This window comes from Pongo pygmaeus, chromosome 3 (assembly GCF_028885625.2).
Source record: "Pongo pygmaeus isolate AG05252 chromosome 3, NHGRI_mPonPyg2-v2.0_pri, whole genome shotgun sequence".
NCBI lineage: Eukaryota > Metazoa > Chordata > Mammalia > Primates > Hominidae > Pongo > Pongo pygmaeus.
The window spans coordinates 116,179,769-116,198,707 of NC_072376.2; the positions used below are offsets into that span (position 1 = coordinate 116,179,769).

Here is an 18,939-nt window from a genome sequence, read left to right on the forward strand (position 1 = left end):
ATTATTATATCTTCTTGATTAGTTGAGCCTTTTAGAGTTATGTGATATCCTTCTTCGTCCCTTGAAATAGTTTTTCACTTGAGGTCTATTTTGTCTGTTGGTATAGCTAACTCAGTTCTTGTTTAGTTACTGTATTACATGAAATATATTTTATCCTATTTGTAGCTCTAGATCTAAAGGGAGTTTCTTGTAGAAAGTGTGTAGTTGGATCACTGTTTTTTTCTATTCATTATGCCAATTTTTGCCTTTTGGTTGGATAGTTTTAATCTGTTTACATTTGAAGCAGTTACTGAGAAGAAAGGGTTATTTCAATCATTTTGCAATTGTTTTCTGTAAGCCTTAGGCCATTTTTGTTTCTAATTTCCTCTTTTATTGACTCCTTTTGTATTCAATTTATTTTTTGTAGTTAAACAATTGTGCCCTTTCATTTCCTTTTTTGTGTTATTTTTTAAAGATATTTTATTTGCAGTTGCATGGAAATACTTTAACAACTTAAGTTTATGACAATCTAGGTTTTTTTTCTTTTTATAAATTTATTTATTTATTTTAAATTTTATTATTATTATACTTTAAGTTTTAGTGTACATATGCACAATGTGCAGGTTAGTTACATATGTATACATGTGCCATGTTGGTGTGCTGTACCCATTAACTCGTCATTTAGCATTAGGTATATCTCCTAATGCTATCCCTCCCCCTTCACCCCACCCCACAACAGTCCCCAGTGTGTGATGTTCCCCCCCTTCCTGTGTCCATGTGTTCTCATTGTTCAATTCCCACCTATGAGTGAGAACATGCGGTGTTTGGTTTTTTGTCCTTGTGATAGTTTGCTGAGAATGATGGTTTCCAGTTTCATCCATGTGCCTACAAAAGACATGAACTCATCATTTTTTATGGCTGCATAGTATTCCATGGTGTATATGTGCCGTATTTTCTTAATCCAGTCTATTGTTGTTGGACATTTAGGTTGGTTCCAAGAATTGCCACACTGACTTCCACAATGGTTGAACTAGTTTACAGTCCCACCAACAGTGTAAAAGTGTTCCTATTTCTCCACATCCTCTCCAGGACCTGTTGTTTCCTGACTTTTTAATGATCACCATTCTAACTGGTGTGAGATGGTATCTCATTGTGGTTTTGATTTGCATTTCTCTGATGGCCAGTGATGATGAGCATTTTTTCATGTGTCTTTTGGCTGCATAAATGTCTTCTTTTGAGAAGTGTCTGATCATATCCTTTGCCCACTTTTTGATGGGGCTGTTTGTTTTCTTCTTGTAAATTTGTTTGAGTTCTTTGTAGATTCTGGATATTAGCCCTTTGTCAGATGAGTAGGTGGCAAAATTTTTCTCCCATTCTGTAGGTTGCCTGTTCACTCTGATGGTAGTTTCTTTTGCTGTGCAGAAGCTCTTTAGTTTAATTAGATCCCATTTGTCAATTTTGGCTTTTGTTGCCATTGCTTTTGGTGTTTTAGACATGAAGTCCTTGCCCATGCCCATGTCCTGAATGGTATTGCCTAGGTTTTCTTCTAGGGTTTTTATGGTTTTAGGTCTAACATTTAAGTCTTTAATCCATCTTGAATTAATTTTTGTATAAGGTGTAAGGAAGGGATCCAGTTTCAGCTTTCTACATATGGCTAGCCAGTTTTCCCAGCACCATTTATTAAATAGGGAATCCTTTCTCCATTGCTTGTTTTTGTCAGGTTTGTCAAAGGTCAGATAGTTGTAGGTATGCGGCATTATTTCTGAGGGCTCTGTTCTGTTCCATTGGTCTATATCTCTGTTTTGGTACCAGTACCATGCTGTTTTGGTTACTGTAGCCTTGTAGTATAGTTTGAAGTCAGGTAGTGTGATGCCTCCAGCTTTGTTCTTTTGGCTTAGGATTGACTTGGCAATGCGGGCTCTTTTTTGATTCCATATGAACTTTAAAGTAGTTTTTTTCCCAATTCTGTGAAAAAAGTCATTGGTAGCTTGATGGGGATGGCATTGAATCTATAAATTACCTTGGGCAGTATGGCCATTTTCACGATATTGATTCTTCCTACCCATGAGCATGGAACGTTCTTCCATTTGTTTGTATCCTCTTTTATTTAATTGAGCAGTGGTTTATAGTTCGCGACAATCTAGTTTTAATTGATATCAATTTAACTTCAATAGCATAGAAAATTCTCTGCTCCAGGACAGTTCTGTCCCCACTTCTATGTTGTTATCAATTATGTATTTATACATCATGTTCTTAACAACAGATCATAATTATTTTTATGCATTTGTCTTTTAAATTGTGTTGTAAATTAAAAGTGAAATTATGAATCAAAAATGCAACTACGATACAATGACACTGGATTTTATATTTGCACAGGTAGTCACCACAGAGCTTTATTTCTTCAATGACACTGAGTTACTTCCTAGTGTGCTTCAATATCAACCTTAAAAACATCCTTTAGCATTTTGTGTAGGGCAGGCCTACTGATAAAGGACTCTCTTGGTTTTTGTTTATTTGAGAACATCTTAATTTCTTCTTCATTTTTTGAAGGATAGTTATGATGGATTAGAATATTTTTTTTCCAGCACCTTAAATAATATCATCCCATTGCCTTCTGGCCTTCATAATTTCTGATAAGAAATCAATTCTTTAAAAATTTATTTTCAGATTATTTTATTATTTTTAAAAACTCATTCATTCAATAATTATTAATGAGTCCAGACCCTAACAGAGCTTACACTTTAATTGGGGAGATATACAATAAATATAATGAATTAGTAAATTATATGGTATTCTGGAAGGTGATAAATGCTGTGAAACAATAAACATCAGGATGGAGGATAGGGAAAAATTGTGCATGTTGCTGAGGGGGAGAAGATATGCGATTTTAAATAAGGTAATCAGGATTGGCCTTACTGGGGAAAGATTTGGTGAAATGAAGAAGTTTGTCATGCCACTATCTTGGTGGCCAGCATTCTATAGAGAAGGAATAGTCAGTGTGGGTCCTGAGGTTGTAGCATGCTTGGCAAAGTTACAGAACAATAAGGAAGCCAATGTAGGTGGATCCGTGAATGCTGATGAGCACAGGAAAGAATAGGTGAAAGGAGGAAAGTTAGAAAAGGCCACATCATAAAAGTGCTTCTAAGCCATTGTAAAAATTTTGGCTTTTCCTTTGAGTTAAATGGGAAGGCAGTAGAGGGTTTTGAGTAGAGGGGCAAGATGATGTGATGCAGTTTTAAAATAATCATTATGGTTACTTTATTGAGAATCAACTGTATAAAGGAAATGGTGTGGAGACTATTGTAATAATGTTTTTGAACATTTATTTTTTTTGTTTGGCTCTGCCCTATTTATGCATTAGCTCATTTAATTCTCATATCAGCACTTTGAAAAAATTATTATTTTTCCCTTCTTCACTGATGAGTTAAGTGAAACTCAGAGCAGAGGATCCCTTGCTTGAAGTCCTCTGGTAAACTGTTAGTGAAGATTGGATGTAACCCAAGTCCGTTGGTTGGATTATCCTGGTTGTCACAACTGTAAAATTCTATGCTTCATTACTCAGCTACATGCACTTTTGGCCCTCCCTTCCAATTCACCAGCTCTCTAAGCAGAATATTTTTTATATTTTGAGAATTTTGTCCCCATAAATTTTTTTTCTGAATCAATAACAGAAAAATTAGACATTTCTATGAGGAAAAATCAACAAGGAAGCACAATGTAGTTTTTGAGGAATGGCTGGGTGAGTGTGTTTAGAAAAGAGAGGGCCCTCCATGACATATATTTTACTAGCCAATAGGAAAGTAGTAAGACTTCTTTTACTTTTAATATTAGTTTTAATGTTTTTAAAGAAAAAATATAAATTAAATCTGTCACATTATCACATATGCAAAGGGTGTAAATATATTAAACATATTCAATATAATTACCACAACTTGAAAATACTTCATTCACTACAAACTTTATATACATTTACTTCTTATGTAATCAGATTTTTCATATATATATATATATATATATATATATATATATAAAATGTATGAACACACAAAACTAATGACCTTGTACAGCCCTACTGAACTTTATTCTCTATTCCTGCTGGGCCCTAAGGGAAATTATTCCAACCTTATTGTTCTACATGGTCCATGTCATTCTGGATTTCCTTAGCTTTTGCCATATTATCAATGATAAGTAGGAAATTGTTACTGTTAGAAGTGTGAGAAACGTTTGTAGTTCTCCTGCTTTTCTATTTTGATGAAATAGTTTTCTATTTGATGAAATAGTGTACCAGGTACTAATCAGAAATTTTTAGAGGAAATTTTGCATTTCCAAAAACTAAATTCAAATGTTGAGCTGACCAGCATTTACTTTTCACATTTATTTTGAATTTCACAGGCTTGATACCAAGCTTCTTGGTATTCTTTATGTGCTTTGTAAGGGCGGGGTTCACTCAGAAATTGCTCAGTTCACTGTTTCTAAGACATTGGCAGGATCTGGAAAAGGACATGAATTCAGCTGCTGGGTCAGAAATGTCACCATCGTGAAGCTAGAAGATGGCATAATGCAACAGTGTGCTGTACTTGGTAAAAAATAAAAAAGTGTGAGTGGATTCTGTAATAATTATGTCCACTTTAATATTTTCCCATACAGGTAATTTCAGTATCTTGTACTTTGTCCAGATGCAAACTAGTAAGCAATGTTTATTTTTGATTTAATGTATTTTGTTTAAAAGAGAATACTTACAATGATGTAAGCCTTTTTGATTCTTTCATATTTGTTTAAAATTATTTTGAATTTTTCTGATACTGATCTAAATAAAAAAACCTGGGCTGTTTTAACCATCTGCCTAGTAGTCTGAGCCAGTGTTTGCCTTCAAACAATGGAAAGATTCTCTACCCTCTGAACTTTACAAACAGAGGGTAGAGTAAATTTTGAAGGCAGATTCTTTCAAAGCTTAGCAAATATGAAAACACTGGCATGACTTTATTTAAAAATGAATCTCACTGAATTTGATTTTGTGCATTATTCTGTAATTCTTATTGTCAAAATTGAGACAAAAGGGTGAAAATCTTCTCTTTTATATTTCACTCTTGTTTTATTATTGTCTTTTAAATTTTTGAACTTAAAAAATTCTGCCTATAAGTCTCAGTTTAAGGGCCATGAGTAGTGAGTGAATGATGCCAGTTTTTTTTCTGGAAAGCATTGAAAAAATACTGTCTAGGTATTTCTGTCACACTAGAAGGGAGGTGCTTGGTAAGCAACACACCAATATGTATGTTCACAGAAGCCAAACCAAACCAACAATCCAACTGACGAGGCCAGTATTTTTCCTTAGAAATAAATGTCTTAGAAAATTCTACTGAATTTCTCTAATATGTGAGGGCCAGGAGTTATATTTTTCAAATGTATGATACTTTGGTAGTGGCTGATGACATTAAATTTGAGGGCTAAACTTCACATTCATATTTTACAGCTGAATATGGTTCCATATGCCTAAAACACTAATTATTAATGCTAGTACCATATCATTCATAAATTTAAGAAAATGATAACTGTTTTTACATATTAGGCTTTTTCTTGACACTTTAACATTGTATGATAAATATTCATATGTTTTAAGAATGAACATTCAAAAACATTATATTCAATTAGATACTATATAATAATAAATTTGCTTATTTAAAACATGCACACAAGCTTCACAGACATTATTGAGCATATGGCAATGCCATAATGACCACTTATTTCAGTATTTGATTTTAATTCTTTGAAGTTGTTGCATTCATTAAATGATTGAATGTGTAGGCGTATTTGTATGTGCATGTGTCTCTTTGTTTATTGGTATCATCAGAAGAAATTCAGCTGGAACACATATGTTTGGCCTGTTTAGACTCTGAACATTTTGTAACAGTTGGATATTTCTGGTTTTGGCTTCAAAATAGGGAAGAGATTTGAGAAACAGACCATGATTTGCCATTGAATATTTGCTTTTATTCTGTTCTTCAAAAATATTTTGTTTTAATATTGGTGGAGGTACAACAATAAAATGTTAGAGAGTATTATTTTAGAAAATATCTTCAAAAATCAAACTGAATAGTTTAAAGGAGAAGTTTGTACTACATATTTACATTCTCAAAAAGTTTCTGCTTTCTTGAGCAGGATTAACAGTATCCCTAATTCAAAGAAAGATGATCTGTAAGCACTGAGGCCTGGATGTTACTTTTTACACTTAAAAGTATTTCTTGTTATGTTATGAGTCTCAGAAATGTGCTAGTGTATATCTTCTTGTAGTAAAATTGATGCTTTCTTAGGACTATTATCTCATTTCTTTCTGCTAAGACTTCTGAATAATCTAAGCAAATGAAAGAAAAGGTCTTTCTATGGAAGGATGTGTGTTAAACTCACCCTCTTGCTCAGCTGGTATTAGTTTACATGTATCCAAACTATTGTGCAGATTTGTTTTCTAAGAGGTAATTCACTTTTCTACACCTTGCCTAGTTTACTCATATGTACCATATACTGGTATTTTTCAACCATATATTCTTTTGTCACACTTATGACTTTTTTTCCCCTAAGGAGATGCCTTTGAAGATATTTTCTGATATTTTCTCCTAGTCCTTATTCTATTTTCAGTGAGGGGAGAGGAAGAGAACACAAATAGTATTCTTCCTCTATTTATTGGAATGTACCTTTACTGTTTTATAATCTAGCTATTTAAAAAATCGGTGAAAAATAAAAAGAATGATAGGAATTTTCTATATATTTTTAGGGTCTTACTTTTTAGCTTGGTATTCAAAAATAAGTAATGGCCAAAAAGTATATAATTTTTTAAAATTTCACTTTCTCAGAAAAAAAATCAAGAGAATGAAATATACATTTGCCTAATGATTTAACTAGATTTCCTTTTCAGTTAAATGCCACGGAAGAAATCTTTAAATCTTTAAACCTTTACATTCTACAAAATGAGTTTTCTTGAGCAAAGATTTTCAGTTTCTACTTCTTGAGGTTAATTTTCCATTACGCTAGTGGGATAATGAATCATTTAACTTTTTTTCCCATTTTATATCTCTAGGCAAAAAAGCCTATTTTATACAGATTTTGTTTCCCTTCACTTACAATATTATGTTTTAAAGATTCTTTAATCTCTTGGAAAAACTATATGTCATTTTAATGTCACAAATGTATATTGCAATTTGTAAATGAGATAGACTGGCGAGTTCACAAGTATTTTTCTGACATATTTTTGTTCATTGCATATAATAATTTAGAGTTTTCAGAGAATAAATTTAAAGCCCATTTTATTTTGGGTGGAGGCTATCATGTTATTAGTGTCTTTGTCACATTTATACACTACCTTTCTCAATTTGACCATAGCTGCCTAAAAATTGCTTTCTGTTTCTAGAGGGTATATAGGACAGGACTGATAAATAGGAGAATGGGGTCCTAGACTGGCACCATGATGGCCTCACACTAATCTTTTCCTCAGGAAATGGAATTAAGAATATTCATCCACAGAGGTATAGGGTGAGCTTATGAAACTTGAAGTAGTGGAGGCAGATTTGGAATTCCTGCGAGAGCAGCCATTGAAACTTGGGTCTCTTCGCGTTGCTCTTTTCTTCCGACTGGACCTGGCGGTGTCTGCATCGTTGGGGTCAAACACGACTGTCATGGACTCCATTCTGGTCACGGTGTACATACTGCTTTGCCGGGTTGGATGAAACCTGGTGGTCTTGAGCTCTAGCTCATCATAGCTGGAAACTTTGATGAAAGGACACCAGCGAAATGCTCTCTTGAAGCCAGCTCGAAATCTGAGGAAAAGCAGGTCGCAGAAAGAAAAAGTTATTTTTTCAAGCAGATATGTCTTTCAGCTGCCACAGAAAATTCTACATAAGGCAGTTATATCAACTCAGTTTTTGAGTTTGGTTTTTAGCCAGACTCTTAGAATTTATGTCACAGTATTGTTGTTAGTCGTTTAGTTCTTGTTTGAATTGAATCTTAATTTCCCATTAATGAGAAGCATTGATTCCCAGCAATGAAAAGCATCTCATTCCCATCAGTGAGAAGTCATCAATAGCAAACGCATAGCACCAGGTAATCAATATGTTAAAGAAACAGTATATTTTTCTAAAATAATTGTACACATTTACATAAATATAATTGAATTAGGCTGGCCAGTTAAGGCACTTAAAAATGATATATTTCAAAATAGTTTCTTTCAGAAATGATTACACATTTATAAATTAAAGTCTCATTTAATGTTAGAATTAATTGCTAATCTTGATGGTTTTTATCTAGTCATATACGAAAGGGCAAAATCCTTATCTTTGTAAACCATTAAATGAAGTTGATTAAAAGTGGATGTAATGTTTGTGGGGTGGTGGGAATTGAGATATGGCTTATGCAATTAGTGGAAAAAAATAGCAAGAGTTAATTAAGTATTTAACAAACTTAAGGCACAGTGTGGTAGAACCCCAGCTGGGAAGAGAGCTTAGGATTTAATTCATGCGGTTACTTACATAAAGTCCCAATTCTACTTGCAAAAAAACCATATTGGTTTATTACAGGACTTACCAGCCCTATGAAATTTAATCCTATCCCTTCATGTGCTGACCAATACAACCAAGGTGTCTTTATCTGGAAAGCAGATTTTATCTTTTTTTTTTCTAGTCTTATATTTGACTACAAATATTCTCACTTTTCATTTTTTAACTTTATAAACATATTTCCCTTGACCACCGTGATTTCTTCACAAGCCATCTCCATAGAGGCTGCATGCTCTCTTACTCACCCCACCTCACAATGCAGGAAGGAGGATTGGAGTTCCCATTGTTTTTACAAAACCTTCTACTTCAAAGTCTATTTATTTACAACATATCCTTTTTAATAAAGTCCACTCACATATACCATCATCTCTCCATCTTATAGAAATTATTCAAGAATTTCTAGGAAGTATCTTCATTTCTTTGAGGATTTGAGCATATTTTCAATTCTCCTTCAATCATGAGGGCACTTCTTTTTCTTTGGCAGGTAAAATTCTGAGGTTTTGGAGGAAGAAGTTGGCCCATAGAAGAATCATCCAGTTAGAACCCTAAGATCATTATTTGGGGCATCTAATTATTAATGTGGGATGCTTTATAAAGTGTGTATGGGGGTCTTAAAAGATAAAGCCTGTGCCTTTCTCAGTGAATTCTTAAATTTTCCCTTCCTTCTGCATTTTGAATTTGCACCAAGAAAATGGAACAACATTGTATGTTTCCGGCGAAGGTGGGTATGACAAGCAACTTGCATTTCGTAGTTTTGTTTTTACCTTTTATTCAGACAGCAGTAGATGATGGGATTGTACATGGTTGAGCTCATTGCCAGCCAAAAGCTAGCCAGGTAGACCTGCTGGATGTATTTCCATCTATTTAGTTGTTGATAGACTGCAGTGAGAATGAAGTAAATATGATAGGGCAGCCAGCAGATAGCAAATGTCATGACAACAATAATCATCATTTTGACAACCTACAAAGAAAAAAAGTCATTTTTGACAAATATAATACTCATTAAATATAATAGTTCCAATAGCTTATTGCAAATCATGCTTTTTTGCCAATACAGTTAAATACACATCATGCCTAGGGAATAGTCAATATATTAAAAAATGGTAAAGCAATATAGGGACAATTGCCTAAGGTAAGTCTCAAGAAAGTATGCTATGTCACTATTCATTTCTACTTATCTAAGTGAATGGGTAGTGCTAACTCAAACATAGACAAATATATTTTGATTGGCCTAAAGAAAATAAGTGTTTACAAAAACCCAGAGAGCCTGGAACAGAGAGAGATAGGAACTAGGATGTGGCTGTGTAGCCTGCATTGTGCGATAGTGGAGACGTTATCTCCAGGAAATCAACTGTTAAGTCACTATGGAGGTTTACTAGGCTGCTAGAGCTGGGTTTGTTCAAGTCAGTACTCTTTTATAGCCTGACTATAGCTTAAGACTATTCAGATTTCTTTAATAGTCTGCTCACTACGCAACCTTATGAATATTAATTTGGTTTCTCTTATAATCTGATATTGGGGAAGATTTCCCCAAATAGTGATTATGTGTAAATATTCACCTTAGTGTGAGGAAGATACTAACTTTAGATTTGCAAATAGGTTAATGGTTTATGCAACTGTTTTATGCATTAGCTTTTATGACTTTGGTAAGCATAGGCCATTTCCTTTGATTGTATACTTGTGAATGATAATATCCTGGACAGCTCTAATCAAAGTAGAATGTCAGCTATTATTTCTCTTCCACTAGGCCTAAAATTCCTGAAGATAGAATGTCTTAATTATCTTTTTTACTCCCAGCATCTTTCATAGTCCTTGGTATATAGCTGGAGATAAATAGATATAGAATGAATGAATAATAAATAGCAATGTACAATGAACAATGTTCATGTCTTTTTTGGGAATTTGGAAATAGTAAAAAGTTTAAAATAAGATACTTCAAGCTAAACAGTTTTGAAGCTTACCTGCAGTCAGATTAAAACAAATCAGGGAAAGCTCTGATGCAAAGGGCCTATGAGGCACCTCAGAACTAGGAAGATACAGTATTTATGAAATGACTTGTCATTTGACTGCAAATTAGGGATTCAGATGAAGGTTGGCAAGGTTTAGTCAGGAGAGACATGATTTTAGAAATAGACAAAGCATGAAATGGATCAATGTGGAAGGTAACTCTTCCCTAAGGGCCAAATCACTGTACCATCCAGGTGACCAGCATTGAGCAGATGGAAATTGGCCATCAGAGTTGAAATTCCAGGTCAACAGCTCACAAAATGTCATCACTGGCCACACCACATAACATCTTTTGATTTTCCCAGTGTTCTTTAAATTACATTGCTTTCTTCTGAAGAACTGCTTTTGTATTTCTGCATTTTATTTCTCAGATTTCCTATTCATTATTCATATATTTGTGAAAAGTGATATAATTTACATTTATGCAATATTTTACATATTTAACAATTAATTAATTGTCTTTCAATTGCACATTAGGAAATTGAGGCAAAAACCCAAAGATCTGACCACTGTGATTCATGTAACTAAGATCTTTCTTGTCTTTTTACCCTCTGTTTACAGATAAAAACATCTGTTGAATATCTTGAGTCTAGAAAATAACATTGAGAAAAATAGTGGTTGAGGACCAATTCCTCATCCTGAAGTTTACAATATAATGAAAAAAAAAAGGAAATGTACAATTTCAATAAAAATGCATGCATTGAAATGTGAGTATGAACATGTGCAGATAAAATTTAAAATTTATGAGAATGTACTAGTTTATTGTAATAAAGAATGACTCAATACATGCCTACTAACTGTAGGCTCAGAGGATATTAGACTAAATGAAATGGGTCTACTGATGTTTTCATTGTTGAATTTGTGAGCATTCTACTATTCCTTGAACAGGGTAGTTAAGCTCCAGCCATAGATTATTTTCCCTGGCTCCTCCCTCTACCTAGAACACTCTTCTAACCATGATTCCCAGGGTTTTAGTACCTCACCTCCTTCAAGCCGTTGCACAATTGTCATTTTTTTCTTTGAGTGCTATTCTGACCAACTAATTTAAAATCACAATCTGCCCTTCCAGCCCTCCCAGAACCTCTTAGCTTGCTCTTTCTCTTCAGTTTGTTATGTTGTTTTCTTTATTTTATGTCTCCTGATGCTGGACTATAAAAGAGCAAGGATTTTCTGTTTGTTCTGTTCATTTGTATATTTCAGGCACCTAGACTGGACTTCATATGTAAAGGTACTCAGAAATTTTTTAAATGAACAAGTGAAAGTGACTATAAAACAAAAGAAACTGAAAGACACAGACAGTTAAGTAATGTCTAAGATTTTACTCCGTTATCAATTACTAGTATCATTTGGTTTTCATTTAAGATGGACATGTGTATGTAAAATGAGCATGGAATTTACTGCTATTTCTGCTTTCAAGGCAAACAAATTTAAAAAGAGAATGAGTCCAAAAATAATATAACTTTTTTTTTTTTTGACACGGAGTCTCACTCTTGTCACCCAGGCTGGAGTGCAGTGGTGCGATCTTGGCTCACCGCAACCTCTGCCTCCCGGGTTCAAGTAATTCTGCTGCCTCAGCCTCCCAAGTAGCTAGGATTACAGGAGTGTGCCAGCACGCCTGGCTAATTTTTGTATTTTTAGTAGAGACAGGGTGTTACCATAGTGGCAAGGCTGGTCTCAAACTCCTGACCTTGTGATCCACTCACCTCGACCTCCCAAAATTCTGGGATTACAGGTGTGAGACACTGCACCCGGCCTAATATAATTATTTTCATGGGGCACATGAATGCATTAGATTTCATTCTAAGCAAATGTTAAGAGCAAGTAAAATATCTTTGAGAATGTTAACATAAATTGTATTTGAATCATTTTATACAGATCGACTACAAACTCCCTATGCACAAAATTGTTTTCTGACAATTGCTGAAAACCTACTAAGGCTATCAGTCCTTTTAGATAAATTTCAATTTTCAAAGTGCAAAAAGTTCAGAAAAACATGCAAAAATTAAAATGCATGTGGAAAATGGAACAGAGACTTGAGATAGCTTTTAACTCACATACAGAGGGCCTTTAGGACTTCTTGAGAAATATTTATAAACATATTTTTAAAATTTTAAGAAAAGCTTAAAATACTCTACAGAAATGTTTAAAAGTGAAACAGCTGCTATAATATATTTTTTGTGCTTATTTCTATATAATACTGTTACTTTGGCACTCTGCTTACAAAATCGTGTAGTGTTATTTCAGATGATGAACTCTCTGGACTCTAGTTTTGATGTGATTGCAAACGTAGGCTCTTGGGCGGGAGAAATCGTCTTGCTTTGTGAAATGCTGAAATCACAAAATTGAAATCACCCTTCTGATAAAATGCCAAAGAAAAGAGCTCTTTGAAGCATGAAGCTGGAGCAATGATAGATGTGCTAAGTGCTATGAACAGTTAACACTGTACTGCATGGCTGAACAATGGTACTAGTGCAGACAGGCTATGAACTGTTAAAGAGAAAAAAGAATCAGGTAGTAAACTTTCAGAAATTCTTGAAATTTTTAGGCAAGATGACAATCTGGGACAGAGAAGGTTCAAATCTCTCATCGTGTCTTAATAATGATATTAAGTGGGTAGCCACCCATTATCCTTGGAAACTTACAAGCAGGATGAAGGAGGAAAGTGGGGACATGTAATGCAGCCCTTACAAAGTTATAGTGCCTATTTTTAGCAGTTAAGAATCTAACTACGTAGGCAGGATGGAACTGCATGTCCTCACATATTAGTGAGAATAAACTTCGGATACCTTTCCTTCGTGTATCGAAGGGAAAGATCTTAGATTTTTGTATACCATACAGATTAGAACAGAAATGCCTACAGCTGTTCTTGTCCATCACATTGAACTAGTGTAGGATGGATGATTTTGAGGTTTGGGTTGTAAAAGTAAAAATTAGTTTAGGAAATTAACTAAAATGCTGACAACTATTTAGAAAACTCTAGGGGTCATATTCTTTGGTACAGGATTGATTCTAAATGCTTGGAATAAAAATGGTCAGCTTGGTGTGACAAAAAACAAAACAGGACTTCTTGTTTTGATTAGAATCCTTTTTTTAAAATTTTATTATTATTATACTTTAAGTTTTAGGGTACATGTGCACAACATGCAGGTTTGTTACATATGTATACATGTGCCATGTTGGTGTGCTGCACTCATTTAGCAATAGGTATATCTCCTAATGCTATCCCTCCCCCCTCACCCACCCCACAACAGTCCCCAGTGTGTGATGTTCCCCCCCTTCCTGTGTCCATGTGTTCTCATTGTTCAATTCCCACCTACGAGTGAGAACATGTGGTATTTGGTTTTTTGTCCTTGTGATAGTTTGCTAAGAATAATGGTTTCCAGTTTCATCCATGTCCCTACAAAGGACATGAACTCATCATTTTTTATGGCTGCATAGTATTCCATGGTGTATATGTGCCACATTTTCTTAATCCAGTCTATCGTTGTTGGACATTTGGGTTGGTTCCAAGTCTTTGCTATTGTGAATAGTGCTGCAATAAACATGCGTGTGCATGTGTCTTTATAGCAGCATGATTTATAATCCTTTGGGTATATACCCAGTAATGGGATGGCTGGGTCAAATGGTATTTCTAGTTCTAGATGTCTGAGGAATCGCCACACTGACTTCCACAATGGTTGAACTAGTTTACAGTCCCACCAACAGTGTAAAAGTGTTTCTATTTCTCCACATCCTCTCCAGCACCTGTTGTTTCCTGACTTTTTAATGATCACCATTCTAACTGGTGTGAGATGGTATCTCATTGTGGTTTTGATTTGCATTTCTCTGATGGCCAGTGATGATGAGCATTTTTTCATGTGTCTTTTGGCTGCATAAATGTCTTCTTTTGAGAAGTGTCTGTTCATATCCTTTGCCCACTTTTTGTTGGGGTTGTTTGTTTTTTTCTTGTAAATTTGTTTGAGTTCATTATAGATTCTGGATATTAGCCCTTTGTCAGATGAGTAGGTTGCAAAGATTTTCTCCCATTCTGTAGGTTGCCTGTTCACTCTGACGGTGGTTTCCTTTGCTGTGCAGAAGCTCTTTAGTTTAATTAGATCCCATTTGTCAATTTTGGCTTTTGTTGCCATTGCTTTTGGTGTTTTAGCCATGAAGTCGTTGCCCATGCCTATGTCCTGAATGGCATTGCCTAGGTTTTCTTCTAGGGTTTTTATGGTTATAGGTTTAACATTTAAGTCTTTAATCCATCTTGAATTAATTTTTGTATAAAGTGTAAGGGAGGGATCCAGTTTCAGCTTTCTACATATGGCTAGCCAGTTTTCCCAGCACCATTTATTAAACAGGGAATCCTTTCCCCATTGCTTGTTTTTCTCAGGTTTGTCAAAGATCAGATAGTTGTAGATATGTGGCATTATTTCTGAGGGCTCTGTTCTGCTCCATTGATCTATATCTCTGTTTTGGTACCAGTACCATGCTGTTTTGGTTACTGTAGCCTTGTAGTATGGTTTGAAGTCAGGTAGTGTGATGCCTACAGCTTTGTTCTTTTGGCTTAGGATTGAGTTGGTGATGCGGGCTCTTTTTTGGTGCCATATGAACTTTAAAGTAGTTTTTTCCAATTCTGTGATGAAAGTCGTTGGTAGCTTAATGGGGATGGCATTGAATCTGTAAATTACCTTGGGCAGTATGGCCATTATCATGATATTGATTCTTCCTACCCATGAGCATGGAATGTTCTTCCATTTGTTTGTATCCTCTTTTATTTCATTGAGCAGTGGTTTGTAGTTCTCCTTGAAGAGGTCCTTCACATCCCTTTTAAGTTGGATTCCTAGGTATTTTATTCTCTTTGAAGCAATTGTGAATGGGAATTCACTCAGTTTGGCTCTCTGTCTGTCTGTTATTGGTGTATAAGAATGGTTGTGATTTTTGTACATTGATCTTGTATCCTGAGACTTTGCTGAAGTTGCTTATCAGCTTGAGGAGATTTTGGGCCGAGATGGTAGGGTTTTCTAGATATACGATCATGTTATCTGCAAACAGGGACAATTTGACTCCCTCTTTTCCTAATTGAGTACACTTTATCTCTTTCTCCTGCCTGATTGCCCTGGCCAGAACTTCCAACACTATGTTGAATAGGAGTGGTGAGAGAGGGCATCCCTGTCTTGTGCCAGTTTTCAAAGGGAATGCTTCCAGTTTTTGCCCATGCAGTATGTGGGTTTGTCATAGATAGCTCTTATTATTTTGAGATACGTCCCATCAATACCTAATTGATTGAGAATTTTTAGCATGAAGGGTTGTTGAATTTTGTCAAAGGACTTTTCTGCATCTATTGAGATAATCATGTGGTTTTTGTCTTTGGTTCTGTTTATATGCTGGATTACATTTATTGATTTGCGTATATTGAACCAGCCTTGCATCCCAGGGATGAAGCCCACTTGATCATGGTGGATAAGCTTTTTGATGTGCTGCTGGATTCGGTTTGCTGGTATTTTATTGAGGATTTTTGCATCAATGTTCTTCAAGGATATTGGTCTAAAATTCTCTTTTTTGGTTGTGTCTCTGCCCGGCTTTGGTATTGGGATGATGCTGGCCTCATAAAATGAGTTAGGGAGGATTCCCTCTTTTTCTATTGATTGGAATAGTTTCAGAAGGAATGGTACCAGCTCCTCCTTGTACCTCTGGTAGAATTTGGCTGTGAATCCATCTGGTCCTGGACTCTTTTTGGTTGGTAAGCTATTGATTATTGCCACAATTTCAGCTCCTGTTATTGGTCTATTCAGAGAGTCAACTTCTTCCTGGTTTAGTCTTGGGAGAGTGTATGTGTTGAGGAATTTATCCATTTCTTGTAGATTGTCTAGTTTATTTGCGTAGAGGTGTTTGTAGTATTCTCTGATGGTAGTTTGTATTTCTGTGGGATCGGTGGTGATATCCCCTTTATCATTTTTTATTGCGTCTATTTGATTCTTCTCTCTTTTTTTCTTTATTAGTCTTGCTAGTGGTCTATCAATTTTGTCGATCCTTTCAAAAAACCAGCTCCTGGATTCATTAATTTTTTGAAGGGTTTTTTGTGTCTCAATTTCCTTCAGTTCTGCTCTGATCTTAGTTATTTCTTGCCTTCTGCTAGCTTTTGAATGTGTTTGCTCTTGCTTTTCTAGTTCTTTTAATTGTGATGTTAGGGTGTCAATTTTGGATCTTTCCTGCTTTCTCTTGTGGGCATTTAGTGGTATAAATTTCCCTCTATACACTGCTTTGAATGTGTCCCAGAGATTCTGGCATGTTGTGTCTTTGTTCTCGTTGGTTTCAAAGAACATCTTTATTTCTGCCTTCATTTCGTTATATATCCAGTAGTCATTCAGGAGCAGGTTGTTCAGTTTCCATGTAGGTGAGTGGTTTTGAGTGAGTTTCTTAATCCTGAGTTGTAGTTTGATTGCACTGTGGTCTGAGAGATAGTTTGTTATAATTTCTGTTCTTTTACATTTGCTGAGGAGAGCTTTACTTCCAACTATGTGGTCAATTTTGGAACAGGTGTGGTGTGGTGTTGAAAAAAATGTATATTCTGTTGATTTGGGGTGGAGAGTTCTGTAGATGTCTATTAGGTCTGCTTGGTACAGAGCTGAGTCCAATTCCTGGGTAACCTTGTTAACTTTCTGTCTCGTTGATCTGTGTCATGTTGACAGTGGTGTGTTAAAGTCTCCCATTATTAATGTGTAGGAGTCAAAGTCTCTTTGCAGGTCACTCAGGACTTGCTTTATGAATCTGGGTGCTCCTGTATTGGGTGCATATATATTTAGGATAGTTAGCTCTTCTTGTTGAATTGATCCCTTTACCATTATGTAATGGCCTTCTTTGTCTCTTTTGATCTTTCTTGGTTTTAAGTCTGTTTTACCAGAGACTAGGATTGCAACCCCTGCCTTTTTTTGTTTTCCATTTGCTTGGTAGATCTTCCTCCATCCTTTTATTTTGAGCCTATGTGTGTCTCTGCATGTGAGATGGGTTTCCTGAATACAGCACACTGATGGGTCTTGACTCTTTATCCAATTTGCCAGTCTGTGTCCTTTAATTGGAGCATTTAGTGCATTTACATTTAAAGTTAATATTGTTATGTGTGAATTTGATCCTGTCATTATGATGTTAGCTGGTTATTTTGCTCGTTAGTTGATGCAGTTTATTCCTAGCCTTGATGGTGTTTACATTTTGGCATGATTTTGCAGCGGCTGGTACCGGTTGTTCCTTTCCATGTTTAGTGCTTCCTTCAGGAGCTCTTTTAGGGCAGGCCTGGTGGTGACAAAATCTCTCAGCATTTGCTTGTCTGTATAGTATTTTATTTCTCCTTCATTTATGAAGCTTAGTTTGGCTGGATATGAAATTCTGGGTTGAAAATTCTTTTCTTTAAGAATGTTGAATATTGGTCCCCACTCTCTTCTGGCTTGTAGAGTTTCTGCTGAGAGATCCGCTGTTAGTCTGATGGGCTTCCCTTTGTGGGTAACCCGACCTTTCTCTCTGGCTGCCCTTAACATTTTTTCCTTCATTTCAACTTTGGTGAATCTGACAATTATGTGTCTTGGAGTTGCTCTTCTCGAGGAGTATCTTTGTGGTGTTCTCTGTATTGCCTGAATCTGAATATTGGCCTGCCTTGCTAGATTGGGGAAGTTCTCCTGGATAATATCCTGCAGAGTGTTTTCCAACTTGGTTCCATTCTCCCCGTCACTTTCAGGTACACCAGACATAGATTTGTTCTTTTCACATAGTCCCATATTTCTTGGAGGCTTTGTTCATTTCTTTTTATTCTTTTTTCTCTAAACTTCCCTTCTTGCTTCATTTCATTCATCTTCCATCGCTGATACCCTTTCTTCCAGTTGATCGCATTGGCTCTTGGGGCTTCTGCATTCTTCATGTAGTTCTCGAGCCTTGGTTTTCAGCTCCATGAGCTCCTTTAAGCATTTCTCTGTATTGGTTAATCTATTTATACTTTCGTCTAAATTTTTTTCAAAGTTTTCAACTTCTTTGCCTTTGGTTTGAATTTCCTCCTGTAGCTCGGAGTAGTTTGTTCGTCTGAAGCCTTCTTCTCTCAGCTCGTCATTCTCCATCCAGCTTTGTTCTGTTGCTGGTGAGGAACTGTGTTCCTTTGGAGGAGGAGAGGTGCTCTGCTTTTTAGAGTTTCCAGTTTTTCTGCTCTGTTTTTTCCCCATCTTTGTGGTTTTATCTACTTTTGGTCTTCGATGATGGTGATGTACAGATGGGTTTTTGGTATGGATGTCCCTTCTGTTTGTTAGTTTTCCTTCTAACAGACAGGACCCTCAGCTGCAGGTCTGTTGGAGTTTGCTAGAGGTCCACTCCAGATGCTGTTTGCCTGAGTATCAGCAGCGGTGTCTGCAGAACTGCAGTTTTTCATGAACCGTGAATGCTGCTGTCTGATTGT

At 35.7% G+C, this 18,939-nt stretch overlaps 1 protein-coding gene across 1 annotated transcript in view; it reads right to left on the reverse strand.

Annotated features, from left to right (window-relative positions):
* Positions 1-3,792: 3,792 nt before the first annotated feature.
* The window catches only part of TACR3 (tachykinin receptor 3), a 118,929-nt gene continuing 103,782 nt past the window's right edge, over positions 3,793-18,939 (reverse strand). Inside the window, exons 4-5 of the mRNA XM_054485719.1 lie at positions 9,284-9,480; positions 3,793-7,784 (exon numbers count right to left, since the gene is read on the reverse strand). Coding sequence (XP_054341694.1) covers positions 7,472-7,784; positions 9,284-9,480 — 510 coding nt within the window. The 3' untranslated portion in view covers positions 3,793-7,471. The remainder of the gene's footprint in view (positions 7,785-9,283; positions 9,481-18,939) is intronic.